The following is a 21,263-nucleotide window of genomic DNA, read 5'->3' on the forward strand; positions in this document are numbered from 1 at the left end:
TATGGCCCGCCTCGGCCTACTCGGACTGAGCAAAGAGAGATGGAGCGTCGTCAATTGATTGGCGATGCAACAAAGATGATGCTCAATTTTGCCAAGGACCCGAAGATGGCAAAATATATGAACCAGACCTCTTTGGAAGAGGTACAGATGGAGTGGCAGAGAACCACAACACCACTCCCGAAACCCGCTCTCAAGAAACCTTCTGCCTCCAAGAAATATACGGAGAAGGAACTGGAGAACGTGGTTGATGCACGGATTGCTCAGCTTTTCGACGTGCAAAAGAAAGGCAAAAAGCACGGCAAAAAGCAGAACAAAGGTACTGACTTCCCGGGATATTTGGGTCGTCAGTCGACATTCGACAAAGCAAAGAAACGGAAGACGCGTGTTCGATTTGAAGGAGTACCCAGTTCTTCTTCTTCTTCTTCTGGCAGTTCTTCTAGCTCCTCGGATTAGAGCGAAGAAGACAGAAAAAAGCAAAAAGCGAAGCAAGACACAAAGCTTTGGAACGGGCAAGAAAAAGGCAAAGAAGGCTACATTTCGCCCAGAGACTGACAGTTCTACTGAGGACTCGTCTACAGAGAGCTCAGATTCCGATGACGGAAAGTTTTATGCGAACAAGAAGAATTTTTACAAAGCCAACCAGTATGACTTTCTCGAAGATAAAAGCAAGAAAGTCCGAGAGTTTAAGGAAGGTGGCCACTCGATCAAGTTTGATACTTTTCAGGATACTCAGATGCTTCGAAGGCTTTGTCTTTTATACAGCAGTTTGACATCGCTTTCGCGGGAGGACGCTATTCAGAGCACTCCAAGATTCGGAGAGCTGCCTCTTACTTTAAGGGGAATGCTCGTACTTGGTGGTCCACGCTTCTATTAAGCAAGACTGTGCCAATTACATGGCTGAAATTCAAGAGGCTTTTTATTTCTTCTTGGTTGACTCAAGAGTTTGAGCGAGATATACGAGCTGCTTGGAACCATCTCCGGATGACCAAGAGCGATACAGTGAATTCTTATTGTGAAAGATTCTGGAGCTCTTTTCTACCCGCCTCTTCATTCAAGAAGATCTCGTTCAGAGAACAGATTGAGCGGTTTACCTTGGGTCTACCTACAGAGATCCGAGATCACTGCTTGGAACAGAAGTCGGCTTCTATTCAAGAGTTGATGAGTCATGCGAAGCGGGGCTTTGCCATTCACTCTGGTAGTCTGACCTACCCCACAGATGAGGCCATGACACAACGAGCCGAACAGACTTCTGGGAATGAAAGTAGAATGAAAAAGAGCAACCCAGAGAAAAAAAAGGATGCACGACCCAAGCTTACTCCTGAGGAGAGAGCTCGCTTCATCAGAGAGGGGAAGTGCTTTGGATGCGGGGAACATGGACATATTTCCGCGAAGTGCCCTGATAAGGCACAGAAAGAACAGAATGATAAAGACGACGACAGGTCTGAGAGTTCGAGAGCAGCTGAGGAATGTGGCAGAAAAGGCAGATAGAAAAGCAGAACTGGTACCACATGGCGTGGGACTTGCACCGAATCAAATGAATGAAAGTACAAACTTTGCCGTTTTTTTTTTGGGGCAAAGTGAAGGATCAGGAAGCTCTTTTGAAGGAGCCAAGGCCAACTTCGTTTCACTTGGAATTGGCGGCTCGATTTGGAACTGCGCCCGACAGACTGACGCCACAGGCGGAGGTAGTTCGACTGGCACCCGGATGGGATGTTGCCATTACACCGAGCATTGGCAAACTTCGTTTGCAATGACAGGGGTGTTCAGGGCACGTGAGTGACGTTCTACTCGGGATCCCTTGGTACCACAAGAACTACGCCGTGGTTGACTACCGGGCCGAGAAAGCGACTTTGATAAATGAAGGGCTTAGAGATTGTACTTGATGAACTTCAGTTTTCTTACTCATTCTTTTGGGAGAACTGAACGATGGATAAAGGTTGAATATGTTTTGACCTGAAGAAAAGAACGCCAAGATTTTTTTTCTCCACGCTCATGCCAATTGCTTTTGAGAGGGCCTGAAGATCATACCATTGATCTGATATCTGGAAGCACGCCACCGAATCGGCCACCTTATCGTGTGAGCCGAGTACAGAATGAAAAGATTATGAACTCAGTGAAAGACCTCTTGGAAAAGGGTCTTGTCCAGCTTAGTACTTCACCGTATTGCTCTCCAGTGTTGTTGGTTTTGAAGAAAGACAGATCTTGGAGAATGTGCATCGATTATAGCACTCTCAACAAAATCACCATCAAGAACAGATTTCCGATTCCAAGGATCGATGATATACTCGACAGGTTACAGGGATCCTCGTGCTTTAGCAGGATTGACTTGAAGAGTGGATATCATCAGATCAGGATAGCACCAGGAGATGTCTACAAGACAGCTTTTCGGACGACTTTTGGGTTATTTGAGTTTTTGGTGATGCCTTTTGGCTTAACCAATGCTCCTGCGACATTTAACCGGATGATGGACAGGATTTTTCGAGAGTACAGACTATTTGTTGGCACTTTCTTTGACGACATCATTGTTTTCTCCAAGAATGAGGCAGAACACAGAGATCATCTGCTTCAAGTCTTTCAGGCATTACGAGATCACACGTTAGTGATTAATGCAAAGAAAAGTGAATTTTTCCTACTAGAGATACACTTTTTGGGACACATTGTGTCAGCAGCAGGAGTGCAAATGGACCCGGCCAAGATAGAGACTATCTGTGATTGGCCCGATTTGAGGAATGTCCATGAAGTTAGAAGCTTCTTGGGACTGTGTTCGTACTACAGGCGGTTCATACGAAAGTTTGCAGAGGTTGCTTCCCCTTTGCATACCTTGACACAGAAAGGAGTACCTTTTTCGTGGGGACCCACAAAGGTGACTGCCTTTCAGACGTTGACAGAGAAATTGACTACGGGACCTATTTTGACTTTGCCGGACTTGCAGAAGTCATTTGAAGTATTTTGTGATGCTTGTGGTCGTAGTCTGGGTGCGGTCTTGATGCAAGAAGGCCATGTCATAGCTTACGAGAGCCGTTTGTTCTCTAGGCCGGAGATGACAGCACAGATCTATGAGAAAGAGCTTTTGACGGTTATCCATGCTCTTACTCAGTGGCGGCATTACCTACTCGAAGCGGATTTTACTGTCTTTACAGACCATCAGAGTTTGCGCTACTTCTTGTCACAGAAGCAGCTTTCGGAAAAGCAGATGCGGTGGGTGAACATCTTGTCACAGTTCCACTTCCAGATTGTCCATGTGCAGGGACAGAAGAATGTGGTGGCAGATGCTCTGTCTCGAAAACCGTTGGTTCTGGCTATTTCCGCGATACATCATAGGAGCTTCGAGGATATGGTCGATCAGTGTGCCACAGATACAGATTTAGCAGATATTTTCACACGGATACGGGATGGGGAGACAATAGCTGGATACTCCCTTCGGGAAGGCTACTTGATGAAAAAGACTATGTTGGGCGTTACACAGCCGTTGAGGGAAAAGGTTATGACTGATTGCCACTGTCCACCTTTTACGGGTCACCGCGGCATTGCTACCACCATGAAGGGGGTACAGAGATACTTCTTTGGGCCGAGACTCAAAAAGGATGTGGAAGAGTTTGTGCGCAGTTGCTTGGTATGCCAGAAGGTCAAGTTTGACAGGCATAAGGCACAGGGATTGTTACAGCCTTTACCCACCCGCCCCTGGGAAAATATTGAAATGGATTTCATTTTTTTTTATCTCTCGAGAATACAGAATGATCACGATGATTTTCCGATTACATGGCACGTCTGAGACGATTCTCTCCGACATAGACCCCAGATTTATGAGTTGGTTTTGGAAGGCAATTTGGGAGAACATTGGCACGTAGTTGCAGTTCTCGTCATCGTTCCACTTGCAGACTGACGGGCAATTTGAGATTGCCAATTCAGTGATTTTAGATTTATTGAAGTCTTGTATCCGCATCAGAAGACTCAATGGGAAAAGAACTTACCTTTGGTGGAATTTGCCTACAATAACACGATACACTCTTCGACGGGGAAGACGCCATGAGAGATTGTTGAAACTGCTGCGAAGGTTCCATCCTTCCTGAGCACGAAAGATTAGAAATTTGAAGCGGATGAATATTCGCGAGATTTGGATACGGCTTTTGCCAAGGTTCGCGAGACTTTACAGAAGTCTCAAGAACGACAGAAAAAGGCAGCGGATCGCCATCGTCGCGACTGGAAACTGAAGGAGGATGATTGGGTGCTCTTACTTTTGAGAAGGCACGCCTAAGAAAGAAACAGGGAAAGGAGAGGCTTTTTCCAAAGCTTAGTATGTGATACTACGGACCTTTCCAGATTACTGACAAGATAAATGATGTCTCCTTCCGATTGGAATTGCCAGATACTTGGAGGATTCATAATGCATTGCATGTGAGTCTCTTGAACCCTGTTAAGGGTGATGTGCCTGATGATGGGGAGCCTGATGAGCAACCCGAAGTGGAAGAAAACGAGGAGATCCTTGTTCCTGAACAGATTTTGGCACATAACGATACGAAGAAGGGTAAAGTCCGAAGGCGGGTTCTTGGTTAAGTTCAAGAACTTTCCTGCATTTGATGCGAAGGGGATGGAGGAGGAGGACCTAGCAGATACTCCTCGGATTGTGAAACTTTACCTCGATGTTTTGGTTTAGCATAGTCTACTCCAAACGGAACCCAGAAACTCAGCTTGGCCGAAGATCTGGTGCAGTGGGATGCACAAGAGGGGAGTTACTCCGCTCCTTTGTCAACAGATGCCTCGATTTTGATACTAAAGTCATTGATGTCTCTTTGAGCTTCAAGGATACTGAGAGCTGACAGTATTCTGCTGGATGACTTTATAAAATGGAATTCCTGATTATGATACTGATTTGTTCTTGACTTCTTGTGAGTGCAGGAACTGATAGACGAAATGACTGCAGCATTTTGGTCTACTTGATCTCGAATAGACATGGTTGCAATAGGGGTTAGTCAATCGGACATCGATGAGGTCCCGATTGGACCTAGATGTGATTGCTAGCTACATTGCCGATAAATCATGGTCTAAGATCCGAATGAATGTTGAATGTCATGTGATGTCTGGTGATGTCCTGTGCTGTCGTGTGATGTGACTGTCGATTTTGTACATGTGCTAGATGTGCGTTCCTAGTACGTAGGTACTAACAGTCAGTGTCTGCTAAGACGGTTTATGGCTTTTGTCGGTTTTGCAGGCGTAATCGCGGTCGATTACAATGCTTTCAAGAGGGGGGTATGTCACAAAGTGATGACGTGGCGGACAGCAGAAACCCTAATTTCTGCCAGAAACCCTAAAATTCCTGCAAACCCTAATTTTTGCCAAAAACCCTAAATTCCGGAAATCGCGGAGGCGGATTATTTTTTTTAAAAAAAAAAAATAAAAAATTGGAAAATGATGAGCGACGCGAATTTTGCTTTTGCTTTTGTAAAAAAAAAAGAGAAAAGACTCTCTAAGAGAGAGAGAACTGATGCTTTTGATTTTAAAAGCTTTTGGGGCTCTGCTTTTGGGCATCCCTTGTAACCTTTAAATTAGTGGTGAGGGCCTCACTTCTGAGGGCATCTGGACGCAAAGTCTGAGAGTGAAACCCTAACCGCTCTCTTGTACTTTGATGATTGATTAATACAAAAAGAAATACCGAAAGGGGCGCCAGTCTTTGGGGCCAATATCTCTAGGCACGGAACTCCGCCGGGCCAGTGCAAATCTATTGTGATCTGTGAATTGTTTTGAAGTGGTTATTTGGTGCTGTCGCGGTTGATTCTTGACTTGGAGTGTCCAAGTCTGTTACAGAAACACTACCTGCTAGGTGCAGACTTTGTTGTCCAAACGGACCATCAGACCTTGCGATACTTCTTGACACAGGCAAAGTTATCTGAGAAGCATATGCGATGGGCAAATATATTGTCCATGTTCCACTTTCAGATTGTGCATGTGGAAGGCAAGAAGAATGTTGTGGCTGATGCCTTGTCAAGGAAGCCACAAATTTCAGCTGTGTCAATTCCTTATCATCATGAACTTGATGATATGAGGGAACAGTATGCAAATGATGAAGATTTTGCAAGGGTCTTCGACTTCGAGCAGCTAATGGATGGACAACGTCATGAACACTATCTTCTCAAAGATGGGTTCATGATGATGCATGGCAGATTGTGTGTCACAAAGCCATTGCGACGCAAAGTTATGGAAGAGAGTCATGTCCCACCGTATGCAGGGCATCGTGGTATTGATGCTACAGTTAAAGCGGTTGAGACATTCTTCTACTGGCCTACATTGAGAAGAGATGTGGATGCCTTTGTGCGAGAATGCCTAATTTGCCAGAAGGTCAAGTTTGACAGGCAAAAGGCACCAGGGTTATTGCAACCACTACCTATTCCAGATAAACCATGGGAAAGTATTGCTATGGATTATATCTTTGATCTTCCGAGAACGCAGACAGGAAACGATGGTATTTGGACCATCATTTGCAGATTCAGCAAGCAGGCTCATTCTATTCCTGTCAGGAAGAAGATAAAACCAGATCAGATGGCATGCTTGTTTATGAGCAATATTTTCAAGTATCATGGCATGCCACAGTCGATTGTTAGCGACCGTGATCCACGCATGACAAGTTTGTGCTGGAGAGGCTTGTTTGAGAATATGGGCACCACGCTCAAATTCTCTTCGTCATTTCATCCTCAAACAGATGGGTAGTCAGAAGAGGCAAATTCTACTGTCCTAGATCTGCTGAAGTGCTATGTGTCAGAGCATAAAGGAAAGTGGGAGCAGTATTTGCCATTGGTGGAGTATGCATATAATAATACAGTGCATTCATCAACTGACAAGGCACCTTTTGAGATAGTTAAAGGTGGCAAGAAAGTTCCTCCCATACTGCATACAAAGGACAAGATATTTGAAGCAGATAAGTATGTTCAGGACATGGATGAAATGTACAAGAAGGTCAAAGTGGCCTTAGAAAAGACACAGGCAAAGCAAAAGAAAGCAGCTGATCGTCACCGTCGTGAAGTGGTATTTTCACTTGGTGATTGGGTGCTTTTACGCTTTGAAAAGGCAAGGTTAAAAAAGATGAAGGGCAAGGAAAGACTGTTTCCAAAGCTCAGCATGAGTTACTATGGGCCTTTTCAAGTGTGCGACATAATCAGTGATGTTGCATATAGGCTGAAATTGCCTGACAGCTGGAAGATTCACAATGCGTTTCATGTGAGTCTTCTCAGACCCTATGTGGGTGATGTGCCAGAAAATATGCCAGCTGAAGATCAGCCGGAAGTCGAGGAACTTGACGAGATCTTGGTCCCCAAACAGATTTTGGCACATAAGGAAAGAAAAGTGAAAGGCAAGGTTGCTAGGCGCTACTTGGTAAAGTTCAGAAACTATCCACCAATGGATGCTAAGTGGATGAAAGAAGGTGAACTTGTAGAGTCACCAACTGTGTTATCACTTTACCTTGAAGCCTTCGATTTGCAACCTACCTTGACCCCTTGAGTTTCAAAGCTACATGGATTGTCACTGTGACAATGGAGCTATACAGATTGTCAGTTTGGCAATTGCTCTTATGGAATGTCCAAAAGTTTGGTTAGTGCTATAGAAGTAAGTATTTCTTGTCAGTTTGTCAAGGATACAGTAATTACTTCTATTAAAGAGTACATGTGTAACTGCATTCTTAAACTGTTGGTTTGGGTATGCTCGAAAGTGTTACTGGGCCCAACGTGTACTATAAGACAGTGGCAAAATGTGTGGCTATCATTTTGTCATTGGAAAGTTAGTGACTCAAAGCAATGGCAGAGTGCGAAGCTACCGCTATGTCATTGGGACAGGGTTCACACGCAGGCAATACATGTGTCGACGAGGTGTTGAATACACCAGGGTTGACAATGAGCATGTATGTGTCGTACATGTGTCGACAGGTGTTGAATACATCAGTGTTGACTGTGAGCATGTACGACATAGATGCAAACGAGGACGTTTGAGATTTCAAGAGGGGGGTATGTCACCAGCGTGTGACTACTATCTATCCTTTTTGTTGATTTCTTTCTTATTATCTATTTACTTTCTTTTTTGGAAACACCCCTCGGAAAATCTAATTGCCCTGCATTGCATAACTCGTGTGGAACTGTCTAGAGGGAGTCCAGGCCTGAGGGCAAAAGAGCACTAAGGTTGGACAAGGACTATGGTTAGCCAAAGTGGGGTCATTGACTAGCCAAAGTGGAATCCTTTGCTACAAAGGCTACATTTCAGTTCTGGGTGTGGCTGCAGTGTACGAAAGATACAATGGGAGCATCTCCTAAAATTTAGGGAACTGCTATTTTGGGACCTGAAAATCAATGTGCCTCCTACTTCTTGCCCCAATCTTGCACTACATCGCAATGCGCACCTACCGATACCCTTTGCTTCACTCTCTCTCTCTCTCTCTCTCTCTCTCTCTCTCTCTCTCTCTCTCTCTCTCTCTCTCTCTACATGCAAGACGCCCAACCAGAGTACTGAGCATTGAGGAGGTCGATGAGATCCGACAGCGACCAATGAGAGATTTCATCTGAACCCACCAACCCACCCCTTCCATCCTTTCTCCTTAGTGTTTTAGTGTTATCTCTTTGTAAATTTGTAAATTCCGTACTCAGACATGGTATCAGATTCACCAATTGTAACTTTTTGGTCTCATAGGTCATTTTGGCCTCTTGAAGACGTTAATATAACATTTCATTCATTCTATCTATCTATTTATCTATATACCTTCATAAGTTCACAATAGTCTGAACTCACGAATTATAAGAGGGAATAAAGCACTCATAAAACTATAAAAGCAAGGGACTAAGAAAAGAAAAGAAAAACAAAAACAAACAAACAAAACAAACTAAATCACTTTGTTTGCCACGAAACAAAACTAGATAAAACAAAACATTATTAACTTAAAAATGTTTTTAGAAAAGGTATGTGTAAAATAAGTTGACGCAAGCCTGCTCGCTGTTGCCCCCCCCCCCCCCCCCCCCCCCCCGCCATCGCTGCTCTCCCCCCCCCCTACCCTCGCGCGCCTTGTGCCTGCAGCTGCTGCTCGCAGCACCTTCACGCGCGCCCCCACCCCACACGCTGCCCGCTGTTCCGCCCAGCCTGCCCGCAGCCCCTGCCGCTCAGCCCGTTTCCTCGCCCGCCCGCTGCCTTTGCCGCTCAGCCCGCCTTTCGCCCATCCCGCCCGCTGCCTCTGCCGCTCAGCCCGGTACCCCTCTGCCGTTGCCTTATCCGCATTGCCGCTGCCAGATCGAGTTTGAGACCTCCAAGATGGCGACCAAGGTCATAGCTATGAGTCCATTGGCCATCCGAGCATCACGTGCCCACTTTCAACAGTGGCGACATGGTTTTGACCCGACTTCGGATGTTCGAGTAGAGGAGGCAGACATCCCCATCTCAGTCTCCTTTCCGGATTTACGGAGGGAGTACCTACCACTTCTCTCCAGGATCGGCTCCGCCATCGGGACTGTCCTGGAGACACCTCGTACGGCAGCATCAGTAGCTGCCAAGGCGGCTGGCATCCCCTCAGTTCGAGTTTTGGTCAGAGATACCCACACGCTCTCGAAGGTCATCCTTTTGCCTCCGGTGAGTGGGGGTTGGTTCACACAGAGTGTGGAGTACTCGGGCCTCCCGAACCAGTGCTTCATTTGCCGATAGATGGGCCACCTAGCGAAGGCCTGTCCACGGAGGAGGCCGAGACCTGCACCACAGCCTCAGCCCCAGCCTACCAGGGCTGGGCCGCAACCACAGTCAGCAGCACAACGCACAGATTCAGAGCCACCCTCCGAGCCTGGGGCTCCAGCGGAGGAGGGGTGGCAGCAGGCCCGTGGCCATCGACGCCAGGGGCCACAGCGACAGCCTGGCACTCAGAGTGGCCCCCAAGTGCCTACTCAGCAACAGTGGGTTCCCACATGGAACTGCTTTGGTCCTCTTGAGCAGGAGGAGTCCCCTACGCCAGCCTCCACCTCCGCTTCACCCTTGACAGCCGCTTCCCCCTCAGAGTTCCCCTCCACCTCCTCATCCCCCCCCCCCCCCCCCCCCCTCTGTCTGCTCCCGTCGCCTCTTCACCTCGCCCCTCTCTCCTCTGTCGCCCCATCCCGCCCCTCTTCTCCTCCGCCGCCCGCCCCCCCCCCCCCCCCCCCCCCCCCCAGCTCCTTCTCCCCCTCCTCCCCCCCCCCCCCCCCCCCCCTCCTGCCCAGTTCCACAGTCGACCCAGGAGACTAGTCCTTCTCCAACGGCTAGGAGATCTCTTGGCAGCGCTTTTGCCACGAGTCGCCTAGCAAGAGAGGGTCAGCCCTTCTTGCGGCCCCCTCTACAGATTCAGACATCTTCCCTTGCAGCTATCCCTCGTGGTCTGACGAGCATTGACCTCCGACGCCGCTGGGACTTCTTCGACTACGGGTTCACTCGCTTTCTCGGCGATTCCGCAGCAAACCACGAGGCAGCCTGCTTCAGGGTCCATGCTTTGTTCCTCGCCGCTAGGGGGACAGAGGCCTTGGACTCATCAGTTGGTTTCTCCTTCCCCCTCTGTGGTAGGGCCGAGACAGAGTGGTCCCTCGACTCAGTGTTGGGATGGCTGCATACACAGGTTCTCGAGTTCTCTCATCACATGGGAGAACTTGGAGTTACAGATTTGCTGCAGACTTTGTGGCCATTGGCCAAGTTTGCGGTGACACCCCCAGACACACCAGGATGTAGGCACATTGTGGTATACTTCTTTGCGGATACGCAGTGTTTGCCTTGCTATGTATACATTCATGAGGACTCCTGGACAGAGGAGGTTGCTTTACGCACGGCTCGTTCTGCTTGGGCTTGGGCTAGGCACTCACTGCAGTCTCGCCTATCTAGAGGACGCTCGGATGCGGATTACTCCCCATCCAAGCCAACCTCGAAGATAGCACGACTTGCTGCTGCGGCAATATCTGTTCTCTCTCGCTCACCATGAGGATCGTCTCATGGAACGTGCAGGGACTAGGTGGGCCCTAGTTTCAGCGACAACGGGGCCGATTGCGTCAGGAGCTTCAGCGTTGCCTTGTGGGAGGAGAGATTGATCTCCTTATGCTTCAGGAGCACCATCTGTGTGAGAGCCGCATTCAGCGATGTGGTCAGATTTTGCGTGGACGATATGATACCTTTTGGTCAGCTGCTTTTGGACCTGGAGGCATCAAGGGTGGGGTATGTATGACTATTGCGGATTCATTGCAGCAGGCCATTGTGGGCAGAGGGATTATTGTGCCAGACAGGGCTCAGTGGATTACTATGCAGGTTCAGGGTGGCCTTGTGGGCTTCCTGAACATCTATGCGCCCAATGTGGCGAGTGCTCGTGCAGAGTTTTGGTCACAGATTGTTGAGTCTTTGCCGCAGGCCGACCATCGGTGTGTAGGAGGGGACTTCAACATGTTGGAGGACCCTTCTGACAGGATTGGAGGCAGCCATGCTACTGTGCATGTAGTCGAGTTAGCAGCTTGGGAGAGGTTGTGTATGACTTTGAGGGTCTCGGATACATGGCAGCACTCTGGCTTTGTGAGGCCTCCAGACAGTCTTGCCTTCTCTAGATCGGACCGCAGAGTGGGAGGAGTGAATCTATCGCGGATAGATCGCTTCTACACTAGTGACCACTTCAGTGACTTGGGGGGATCAGTGGGCATCTTGGCAGGGACTTCCTTCTGGGACCATGCACTAGTGATCCTCACAGTGGCAGACAGGCAGAGGAGTGGGAGCACGATGCTTCGCATCCCAGAGCGGGTCTTGTTGGACTCAGCACTCAAAGAGAGGGTAGAGGCTCTCTAGACAGGGGGCATGGACAGCCAGGTTCCACCTGCAGACAGAGTGGCCTTAGGCCTAGCTCAGCTGAGCCACTTTTTTCTTCAGGAGTCTATGGCTCGCCGGGCTGCAGCAAGAGAGGAGGAGCAGCGTCTCAAACGAGGCATTGCTTCACTACAGAGGATGCAGGAGCAGCATCCAGACAGTCCATGGTTGGAGGAGCAGTTACAACAGGCTCGACAGGAGCTTGCTAGCACAAAGGAGAGGCGTCATGAGTTTGCCTTCCACGGACAGGCATCTCAGTGGACTCAGGTGGGTGACAGAGTGACTGGGGCTTTTTTTGAGACAGTGGGACCTCGGCACTCGCATGCCAAGGTCAATCAGTTGAGGAGACCCGATGGGTCAGTTGCTTGTGAGCCCGAGGATATGCGTGCAGTTGCTACTGACTTTTACCGTGATTTACTGTCAGCTGAGCCCCAGTCAGAGCGGCAGGATGCATGCAGGGAGCAGGTTTGGGCACAGATGCCTTGTCTTGTGACAGAGGAGATGCGCCAGAGGCTAGAGATGCCACTTCAGCTTGAGGAGCTGCACACGGCTCTTAGGGCCCTTCCTCGTGGTAGTTGTCCAGGTGAGGATGGGTTGACTCCCAGCTTTTTCTTGGAGTACTGGGACCTGCTTGGCCCAGATCTTTGTAGTGCCTTTCAGTACACTTTGCACACAGGAGTGATGCCTGATAGCATGAGTGAGGGCTTGATCTACCTCATTCCTAAGGAGGGTGGCTCCTTGGATGAGATTCGACAGTGGCGCCCCATCACCATCCTCAACTCAGCCTACAAAATTCTTGCCAAGGCTCTGAGTTTGAGGATTCAGCCACTTTTGGAGAGCCTTATACATGGGACTCAGACAGGTTTTGTCAAGGAACGCACTATCCTTGACAACATCTTCACTTTCTGGGAGTCTTCTGCCCTGGCATGGCTCCGTGGGGAGGACCTTGTGATTCTTCTTCTCGATTTTGAGAAGGCATATGATAGAGTTGATTGGGACTTTCTAGAGGGCACTCTACACAGGATGGGCTTCTCCAGAGGGGTGTCAGCTTTGTACAGACAGGCTCACAGTCAGGTGCTTTTGGCAGGAGGTAGAGGTGAGCGCTTCATGCTCACACGCTCGGTCAGACAGGGTTGTCCTCTTGCCCCCTTTCTCTTTCTGTTCTATGCGGAGGCGATGAGCAGATTTTTGGTGTCACAGCAGGTTGGTTTGCGGGGCTTAGCACTCCCTATTCGGGGAGATGAGCTACTGGACTCAGCCTTGTAATTAGAGGGCCAGGAGGCCAATCTGCACAGATGTGAGCAGGCTCTGGAGACCTTCTGTTGTGCATCGGACGCACTGATCAACTGGAGAAAGACAATGGCTTTCTCGGTTGGTAGTGCTCCTATGCCAGATTGGATGCCAGGCGAGGGTTTCAGGTGGATTCCGCCAGGGACTGCAGTTCGGTACTTGGGTTGTCATGTTGGTTTGGACTTGTGCCCCGAGTAGCAGATTGCTCCTCTTCTCCTGTCCATCAGGAGAAAGCTGTTACATTGGAGCTCATCACGACTTTCGCTGGCTGGTAGAGTAGTAGTTGCCAACCAGGTGTTGTTGGCGACTATGTGGTACATCACTTCTTGCTGGATCTTCTTGAGTTCTTGTATCAGCCAGGTAGAGAGATTGATCGGGAACTTCCTTTGATCAGGTCGTGACACTCAGATTGCCCGAGCCAAGGTGGCTTGGTCGGTCATCACACTTCCTTGTTCTTAGGGAGGGCTTGGGATCATTGATCCAGCACAGCAGAGCAGAGCCCTTCTTGGGAAGTTCGTAGTCAGAGGACTTCTTCCAGGAGAGGAGCCCTGGAAGGAGTTCTTGCTGCAGAGGCTTCGTGCCAGGGTGCCTCAGTCAGGAGGCCCTTGGCAACCTTCGACCAGATGGATCTTTACAAAGTTGCGCCGAGTTGGTTTGAGCAAGAGACTGGAGGACCGCTTCGCTGTGAGTTTGCTCCGATCTTGGGAGCTCTTACGGCGTGGCCTGGAGCAGAGACAGCCGACATGCACGGAGGAGCGCCTACGGCAGCCCCTCGTTTGGAACCCCATGGTTAGCACTCAAAGAGGCCACTTGGTTGGTAGTTGGCCTCATGTTTCTTGGGGTCCCATGGCAGCAAGTCCAGCGCGCTCTCTAGGTGACTGGCTAGAGGATTGTAAGAGGAGGTGCAGGGTTTCCAGCTATAGGGCATGAGAGGGGTGCAGAGCATGTGTCAAGACATCACAGAGTCAGTTCTAGCTGAGTGGCTCACGCCTCTCGAGCGAGTAGCACCCCGGTGGATGGGAGCCTTCACACAACTGGAGGTTCTCATTTCAGTCAGGGCCTGCTCAGAGTCTGTCTCAACCCTGTTCTTCGAGCTTCAGGGTGGGGGACAACTACAGCGAGTTGCAGTAGAGGCCCCGCAGGTAGCAGAGTGTTGTTTTCAGAGGATCCGAGTAGTGGGCATCTGTGGGAGGACCTGCGTCATAGACCCTGACCCAGCAGTTCTTGAGACAGGACACTGGAGGCTATGGGCTTGGGAGTGTTGTCCGCTGGCACGAGTACAGTGGGATCCTGGTGAGTGGCTATGGAGGGACCCCTTCTCTTCTGCAGACCACCCAGGAGTCCCTTTCTTTCAGTACACTGTTCGACTGGGACGTCATATACTAGCAGCACAGAGAGAGGCCCTCCCCACTGCAGCACGTCATTGGCAGGAGGAGGGTCTCACAGTCGAGTTCTTGGCAGACTTTTGGGAGAGGTTGTGGGACTCCAGACAACCGAGGCGAGTCACCTTGTTTCAGTGGCTGGTCGCACATAGAGCCACAGCAGTAGGGAGCTGGCTAGTGCATAGTGGTCTCTCGGCCACATGTGCAGCTTGTGACCATTTGGTGGAGAGGCAGCATCACTGTCTTTGGGACTGTCCCTCGGCCCAGCAGGTGTGGCTACGAGTTCTTCGGCTGATGCCTGCTCTCTCCACGGCTCGACAGTACACTTGGGGGGTAGTGGCTTGGTCCACCCTCACGGGCCCGGCACTTCAGTTTGAGCTATCTTCCACCAGCAGGATGATAGTGATACAGAGGGGACGTCCTACACTCCAGCCTGCTACAGAGCTAACTCCACAGGAGTGGTGCAGTGAGAGAGAGGAGTGTTGGGAGCTCATCAGTAGCCTGACACTTTGGTTCATCTGGCGGGCCCGCTGTTTCCGCATCTTTGAGGCTCGCCCTGTGCCACCAGCAGAGACTGTTCGTGACTTTTGGCTAGAGCTGATCCATACTCTCAGAGGACAGCTTGAGGGACTACAGGGCAGCTCCGACCGCATGCGGGAGCGTCGCGAGGCTTTCCTTCGACTCTGGCGCCTTGGGCCTTTCTACACCATTGTCCAGGGGGTGCTCAGATGGCACTAATGTCCACCTGTGTGGCTCTTCCCTCCTCCCATCTCTTGATTTAGCCTCATTGTATATATGCTGTTTTTTCATTGGGATAGTCTCCCCATCATGCTTGTTGTAGCCCTCTCTTGCAGAGGTGGTTGTAGCCCTATGGGCAGTTTTCATTAACTAATAGAAGGATCTTTTTCTCGAAAAAAAAAAAAAAAAAGTTGACGCAACTTACTTGGCACTCAACTTCAAGCAAAAAAGGATAAGACATCTTCAAAACTTAATCCTAAAAATCAAACTTCACACAACAACTTCTAACGGAACACATTCTTAAGTCCTCAAGTAAGCTAAATACGAAATCGAAAAATGAATACTACTACAAACCTACGAAGAGCAAAGAACCAAACTTGACAATATGTGATCTCAACTTCGCTGCTTGTCCAAACAGGAAGAATAAGATTATCACCTTTATCATGCATAGCTTGGACAACAGCTATGACATCCCTACTCACGTCGTCAGTGCCCAAGAGTAGGTGCAGGTTTATATAGAGGTCATTCATGCTTTGAACGTACTCTACAAAACCAACGAGCTGAGTTTTATCACCCTCCGGAGGTGATGGGCATACTCAACCATGATAAAGGCTAGCAATTTGTCAAGCTATAGTAAAAATACTAGAAGCGCTAAAGCTCAAAAGAACAACAATAAGTGGGCTTTTTAGCTCCCCACTTCTATTGAATTTACTACTAATTATCTTGAACATTCCAAAGGAAGAAACATTAAAAATAAACTTACTATGATGCAAAAAAGAACGAACGTTTTTCATGATTCTTTTGAATGAGTATCCTTTTTCAACTAGTAAAGAAATAAGATGGCAAGATTGAACACCAAAAGCAGATTTACTAGAACAAAGACGAGAAAATCTAAATAGTTGAGAGCAAATGACACCGTACTTAGCTAAAAGAGAAATGTTCGAAGAAATGTGAGGCATACGGATGATTTTTAGATTGGCATATTCGGGTTCAAGGCGCTTATCATAGATATCTACTTCTAATCCCAAGGGAGTCTGAAAAATCTTAAGGTCTAAAAAGGCACAACAATCACTATTTGTGGTACAATTAAGTTCACAAAACTCCTTGGGATACATTCCTCCGCCTACAGAACTCGAAGTCAAGTACATAAAATCTTGAAAAGAAGGAATGTCGGGGACAAAAAGATCATCTACAAAGCGTCTTACATTGCATAACTTGTGCAAAAATATTGGGCAAGTGTTAGCGAGCACAAGACGCTCCATAAAATCAAACTCATAAGTAAAAAGATAGAAATTAGCAAGAAAAACAGCACAATTGATGCCCATAGGGATACCAATTGTTTGCTTGAAAAGAGAGTCGCCGATGGTTATATATAAATTGTCCAAAAGAAAATCTAACCAAGATATGATGTCAATGTCATCTACAATCCTGGTGAATCTCTTTCTTCCTTTGTCTACATCTACATCCTTACTTTTCAGCCATAAGAAGTCAAAGTTCAAGGCTGACTTTTCTACTAGCAATGCCTTGTACCTATCCTTCTCAAGCTTGTACGCAAAAACTTTTGAAATAAGAGACTTGACTCTAAATTTAAGGTCCTCCAAATTTAGCTTCGTGTATAGCGTTGTAAAGTCAAAAGTTTGGACACATAAAGGAGAAGATTTCTCCTTAAGGCTTCTTGAAGAGTTCAAAAACTTTAAAACAGGAATCACACCTACTGAATCATTTGAAATCCAACTTGAATCGGTAGGTACGTCTGCTTCCTTTAGCATATTTTTCCACAATTCATTTACGCTAGGTAAATGGCTTTGAAACAATAACTAAGCCATTTGGAAACCTCGGTCAAAGAGGTGTTACAAGAAGCAACTATAAATCTAGGCTTTATAGGGTTCTTGTGGAACTTCCAAACGGTATATAAAAAAGGTAATTTAGGCTGACACTTGAAACCAAAAGACTTACAAAAGTCTTGATGTTTCAAGATAACCTCTTGCATTGAAAGATCACAATCAATGTAAGTCTGAGAGTTTACTTCACCTAACAAGCATTCTAAATAGAACTTTTTGCACGTAACTACGAAGTTATTAGAGCACTTATCTACATAAGAGATTACAAAATCACGAATAAATTTCCTAAGAGCATCACGATCAAAAGAAGATAAGCTATTCCTTCCTGAAGAAACGTTCCGAGAGCAAGATGCTAATTTCAAAGAAGCTTTCTTGAGGACTACAGACTTCCAATGGGTAAAAATACCTTGAACTCCTAAAGACTCCTCAAACTTTACTACGAAACTAGAAATTCCTTTTTCTATGGCTTTGAGAAGGCAAGAGTCGTTTGAGGAAGGGAGCCTATATTTAGTACCTCTTAAGAAAAGGTCTTTCAAGGAATCCGAAGGAAGGATAGAACAATAGGCAGTAACTACATGACCCAAAGCTCCATTTACATAAGAAGAAAAGACAGTTTTACTACAAGGGCAATCAATACTTGAGATTGCTAGCCTTTCTTGCTTTTTAAGATTACATCCTATGTCACTATAGTTGAAAGCTTTTTGTCCTAAAGTTTTCACATATTTGAAAGCTACGACAGGCTGGTTCTATACCTTTCTCCACAAGGAGGGAGAGGATCCAAAGCTTCTTGAGATCTCAAAATAGAGCTTAATCCAATCTTGTCTAAGTCAGGGGAGGTAAAGATAGTTATCAACAAATCTTTCTTTCCAACCAAGGGATTTTTCATACTAGGACATTTGGACTTCAGAAATTTGCCTAACAGTACTCGAAGTTGAGTACTATGAGACTCTCTTAGCTCCAAATCTTCATAAGAGTAGTTCTCAATGGTATACATCTATCTATCTATCTATCTATATCGCGACATTGTACTAGAGTCACACTTGGATATAACCTTTTGGTCTCATAGGTCATTTTGGCCTTTGAAGACGTTAATATAACATTTCATTTCTCTCTCTCTCTATCAATCTGTCTATCTATGCTGGGAGATCTATCTCTCCAATCAATATCTAGCTATTACTTTATTTGGTATAAAGAACCCTCATTAACAAATAGGAACATGAGGATTGTGATTGCGTGATTGCTAGACCTAAGCGGAAAAAATTCTAGACAGACAATCAGCTTTGAAAGCTTTCCTTGCTAGAATAAGATTTGCTTGGTTGTGGAATTCTCTATCTATGATGCCCCAAAATACATCGAATTGCATCATTTCCCTACTCTATTTTTTAGAGATCCATGATCAAGGCTGCCCTCCCACAATGCTTGAGGTAGTCGCAGAGGGTGAATGACCATATATGATCTATAGCAGCAAACTTAAATCTTGCCAAGCATATGCACGTGCACATATACTTCGACATCAATATGGAAAATAAGCCAAAAGAACTCTTGTTTAAGGCCAAGGTAGAGGGTTCAATATCCCCATGAGATGCATGGGGGAGAGCATGCACTTCTTCCATAACTTCTGCCAGCTCTATGTGCCATATGGACAAGATTACACCTGCTTTGGAGCCAAGGTAAGTTTAGAAACCAGATTATCATCACCAAAACCAGATTCTAGCACTGAATTCAGCAGATGCCTAAATTCATCTATAAAGGAAATTTTCCAAACATCCGAGAAGAATCTCAGCCAAGGCGAACTCTGATTGTTGTATCAATGCAAAACCTTGCATTCAACAAGGACCTCGCCATCTAAAGAGATTTATGCTATTTATGCTACTTTTTATTCGTACAAATTGGAATGCTCAAATAGCTTGGCCAATTATAGAGTCAAACGATACCATTGCCTGTCCCAAAAAAGATTCCTCATTCCTTGCCAAATTGCTGAGTCTCTCTAGATGTTGTTCTAAGAGAAGTCACCCTACTTTATCAGGACGATACAGTCAATATAGAGCAACAAAAGGTGATCTTTAACCAGAACACAGGGATTAAAAAAGAAGAGTATACCTCACAATTCAACTGTATTCCTGCATCTTGGGGAAGCCTACTACTTTTGTCAATTGCCAGTGAGAAAACCTGCGAAGCTGGAAGACTGTCGAATTTGTTATCTTAAAATAAAACACTAAGGTGCACTTCATGATAAGGCAAAGCAGAAACATTGCTTTAGGTCAAATGGGCACAGAACCTGATTACAGAAATTTTCCTGGTTTGTTAAAGCATGCTCGACTAGCCACTGTACAACCAGATGTACAGCTGGATAGTCCAGACCTTGAATCTGATGTACTTGAAGAGGATAAGGACATTCTATCTTCTGTAAAGCCTTCACAATTGCCTCACCAACCTTACTGAAAAAAGCAACCAGAGTTACATCTCTGATTAAGCTTGAACAAAAATAAACCAATAGACTGCTCTCCAAACAAATCAGCAAATAGAATTTGCAAGGCTTGTTGGATAACGGATCTCAATGAGAGATTCAAGATCTCATGAAGTGAATATGCCAAAGCAGCAAATACTACCATTGCAACCAACTGTCTAGACATAAGAGTCAGAAAAGTGTGAACCTATTAACCACAAGAGGCACAACAGACACATGTACAAAACATACAATCAAGGCACACTATATAAAGCTTTAACTAAGTACAAAGCCTAACAAAAACTTTATGAAGCAACAAAAAATGCACTACCAACCTGCCGAGTCCTTGCAGACTAATCAATGATAAAACAAGCGAGCACACGCACGGAAATTTATTGTGGCAAACATTTGCCACACAGTCTCCTCATCGGCTGACAATATTTGCAATACATTTCAGGATGATTTAAAACGTTCCCAACTTAAAGGCTCCCAAAATCTGGAATACACACTTTTTCCGGAGTTTTTCCAAAAGTTCAGGGTTTTCAGCAAGCTTTTCCTCTCAAGATAAATAAACAGTCTTGATTTGGGCTTAGAGGTCCGAATCAAACATGACCATTTTGTAGCATTCAAGTCTAAAATAACCAAAAAGTATCAAAATAGAGCATTTGCAAGCAAGTGCAATTTCATAGCATGATAACATCGAGCATAAGATGAATCGTGAATCATGACCACCGCAAACAAGAGTTGTATTTAGAATAGTATCAATCATCTAAGCAGAAGAAAATGCCCTCAAATAGTAAACTTCATTAGATACACCACAAAACAAAGACTCAAATGGTTGGACTTGGGGATTATAGTTCAGAAAACTACCCCAATATTTATAACCCAAGTTGGGTCAAGTTTAAAACCAATTTTCAAACACCACTTTTTTCAAATGTTTCATAATGCCTTATAAAGAACTCAAAGAGTATAAATTAATGAATGCTCAAAAGTTTCAAATTAATAAAGAATCAAAAGTCTTAATATGAATCTTGATATTAAACGCCTTTGCATGTCAAGGCTACCTACCCAAACTGAGTAATACGAGCCATGAAGAATAAGGCCCATAAATAATTGCCTAGTTTACTCTACAACAAGGTAGAATGTGCAATGCGGACACATACTTCAGGGCCAATAAATAGAATGTATCCCCCAAATGACTCACCCATTTGACCAGAGACCTGGGGAATGCCTCAGTCCTATTCATGCTAGTGTTGAACCTAGCAAAGCCTGGGGAAAAGTGTATATACTATATGTGTATATGTGTGTGTGTGTGTGTGTGTGTGTGTGTGTGTGTGTGTGTGTGTGTGTGTGTACACACACCTTCGTAAGGTCAAAAAAGTTTGAACACATGAATTAAAACATAGGCTAAAACATTCACAAAACAAGGGACACAAGAAAACAGGTAAAGGAAAAACTTAATCACTTAATTTGTTACTCGACAAAACTACATAAAAACAAACCATTATTCACTTAAAAATACTTTAGAGAAGGCATAAGCAAAATGAGTTGGAGAAGCTTACTTGACTAAAACCTGAAACAAGATCTGGACTTCAAACAAACAAGAATAAGACATCAGAAAGGCTTAATCCTTGAATTCGAACTCCACACGGCAACTTCTAAAAGAAAAAAAATTTAAATCCTAATGTAAGCTAAAGACTAGAATGAATACTCCTACCTAGAAGAGACAAAATAAAACCAAACTCAAGA

General features: G+C 46.0%; 1 protein-coding gene across 14 annotated transcripts in view; it reads right to left on the reverse strand.

Annotated features, from left to right (window-relative positions):
* Nucleotides 1-21,263, reverse strand: part of LOC147451865 (paramyosin-like protein) — a 64,619-nt gene that overhangs the window by 24,207 nt on the left and 19,149 nt on the right. For all 14 annotated transcript variants that reach the window (XM_086517744.1, XM_086517743.1, XM_086517742.1 and 11 more), the window contains exons 2-3: nucleotides 19,347-19,506; nucleotides 19,169-19,237 (exon numbers count right to left, since the gene is read on the reverse strand). In XM_086517744.1, the coding sequence (XP_086373870.1) occupies nucleotides 19,169-19,237; nucleotides 19,347-19,506 (229 nt within the window). The remainder of the gene's footprint in view (nucleotides 1-19,168; nucleotides 19,238-19,346; nucleotides 19,507-21,263) is intronic.

Source organism: Adiantum capillus-veneris, chromosome 8 (assembly GCF_014529385.1).
Source record: "Adiantum capillus-veneris isolate H3 chromosome 8, ASM1452938v2, whole genome shotgun sequence".
Taxonomy (NCBI): domain Eukaryota; kingdom Viridiplantae; phylum Streptophyta; class Polypodiopsida; order Polypodiales; family Pteridaceae; genus Adiantum; species Adiantum capillus-veneris.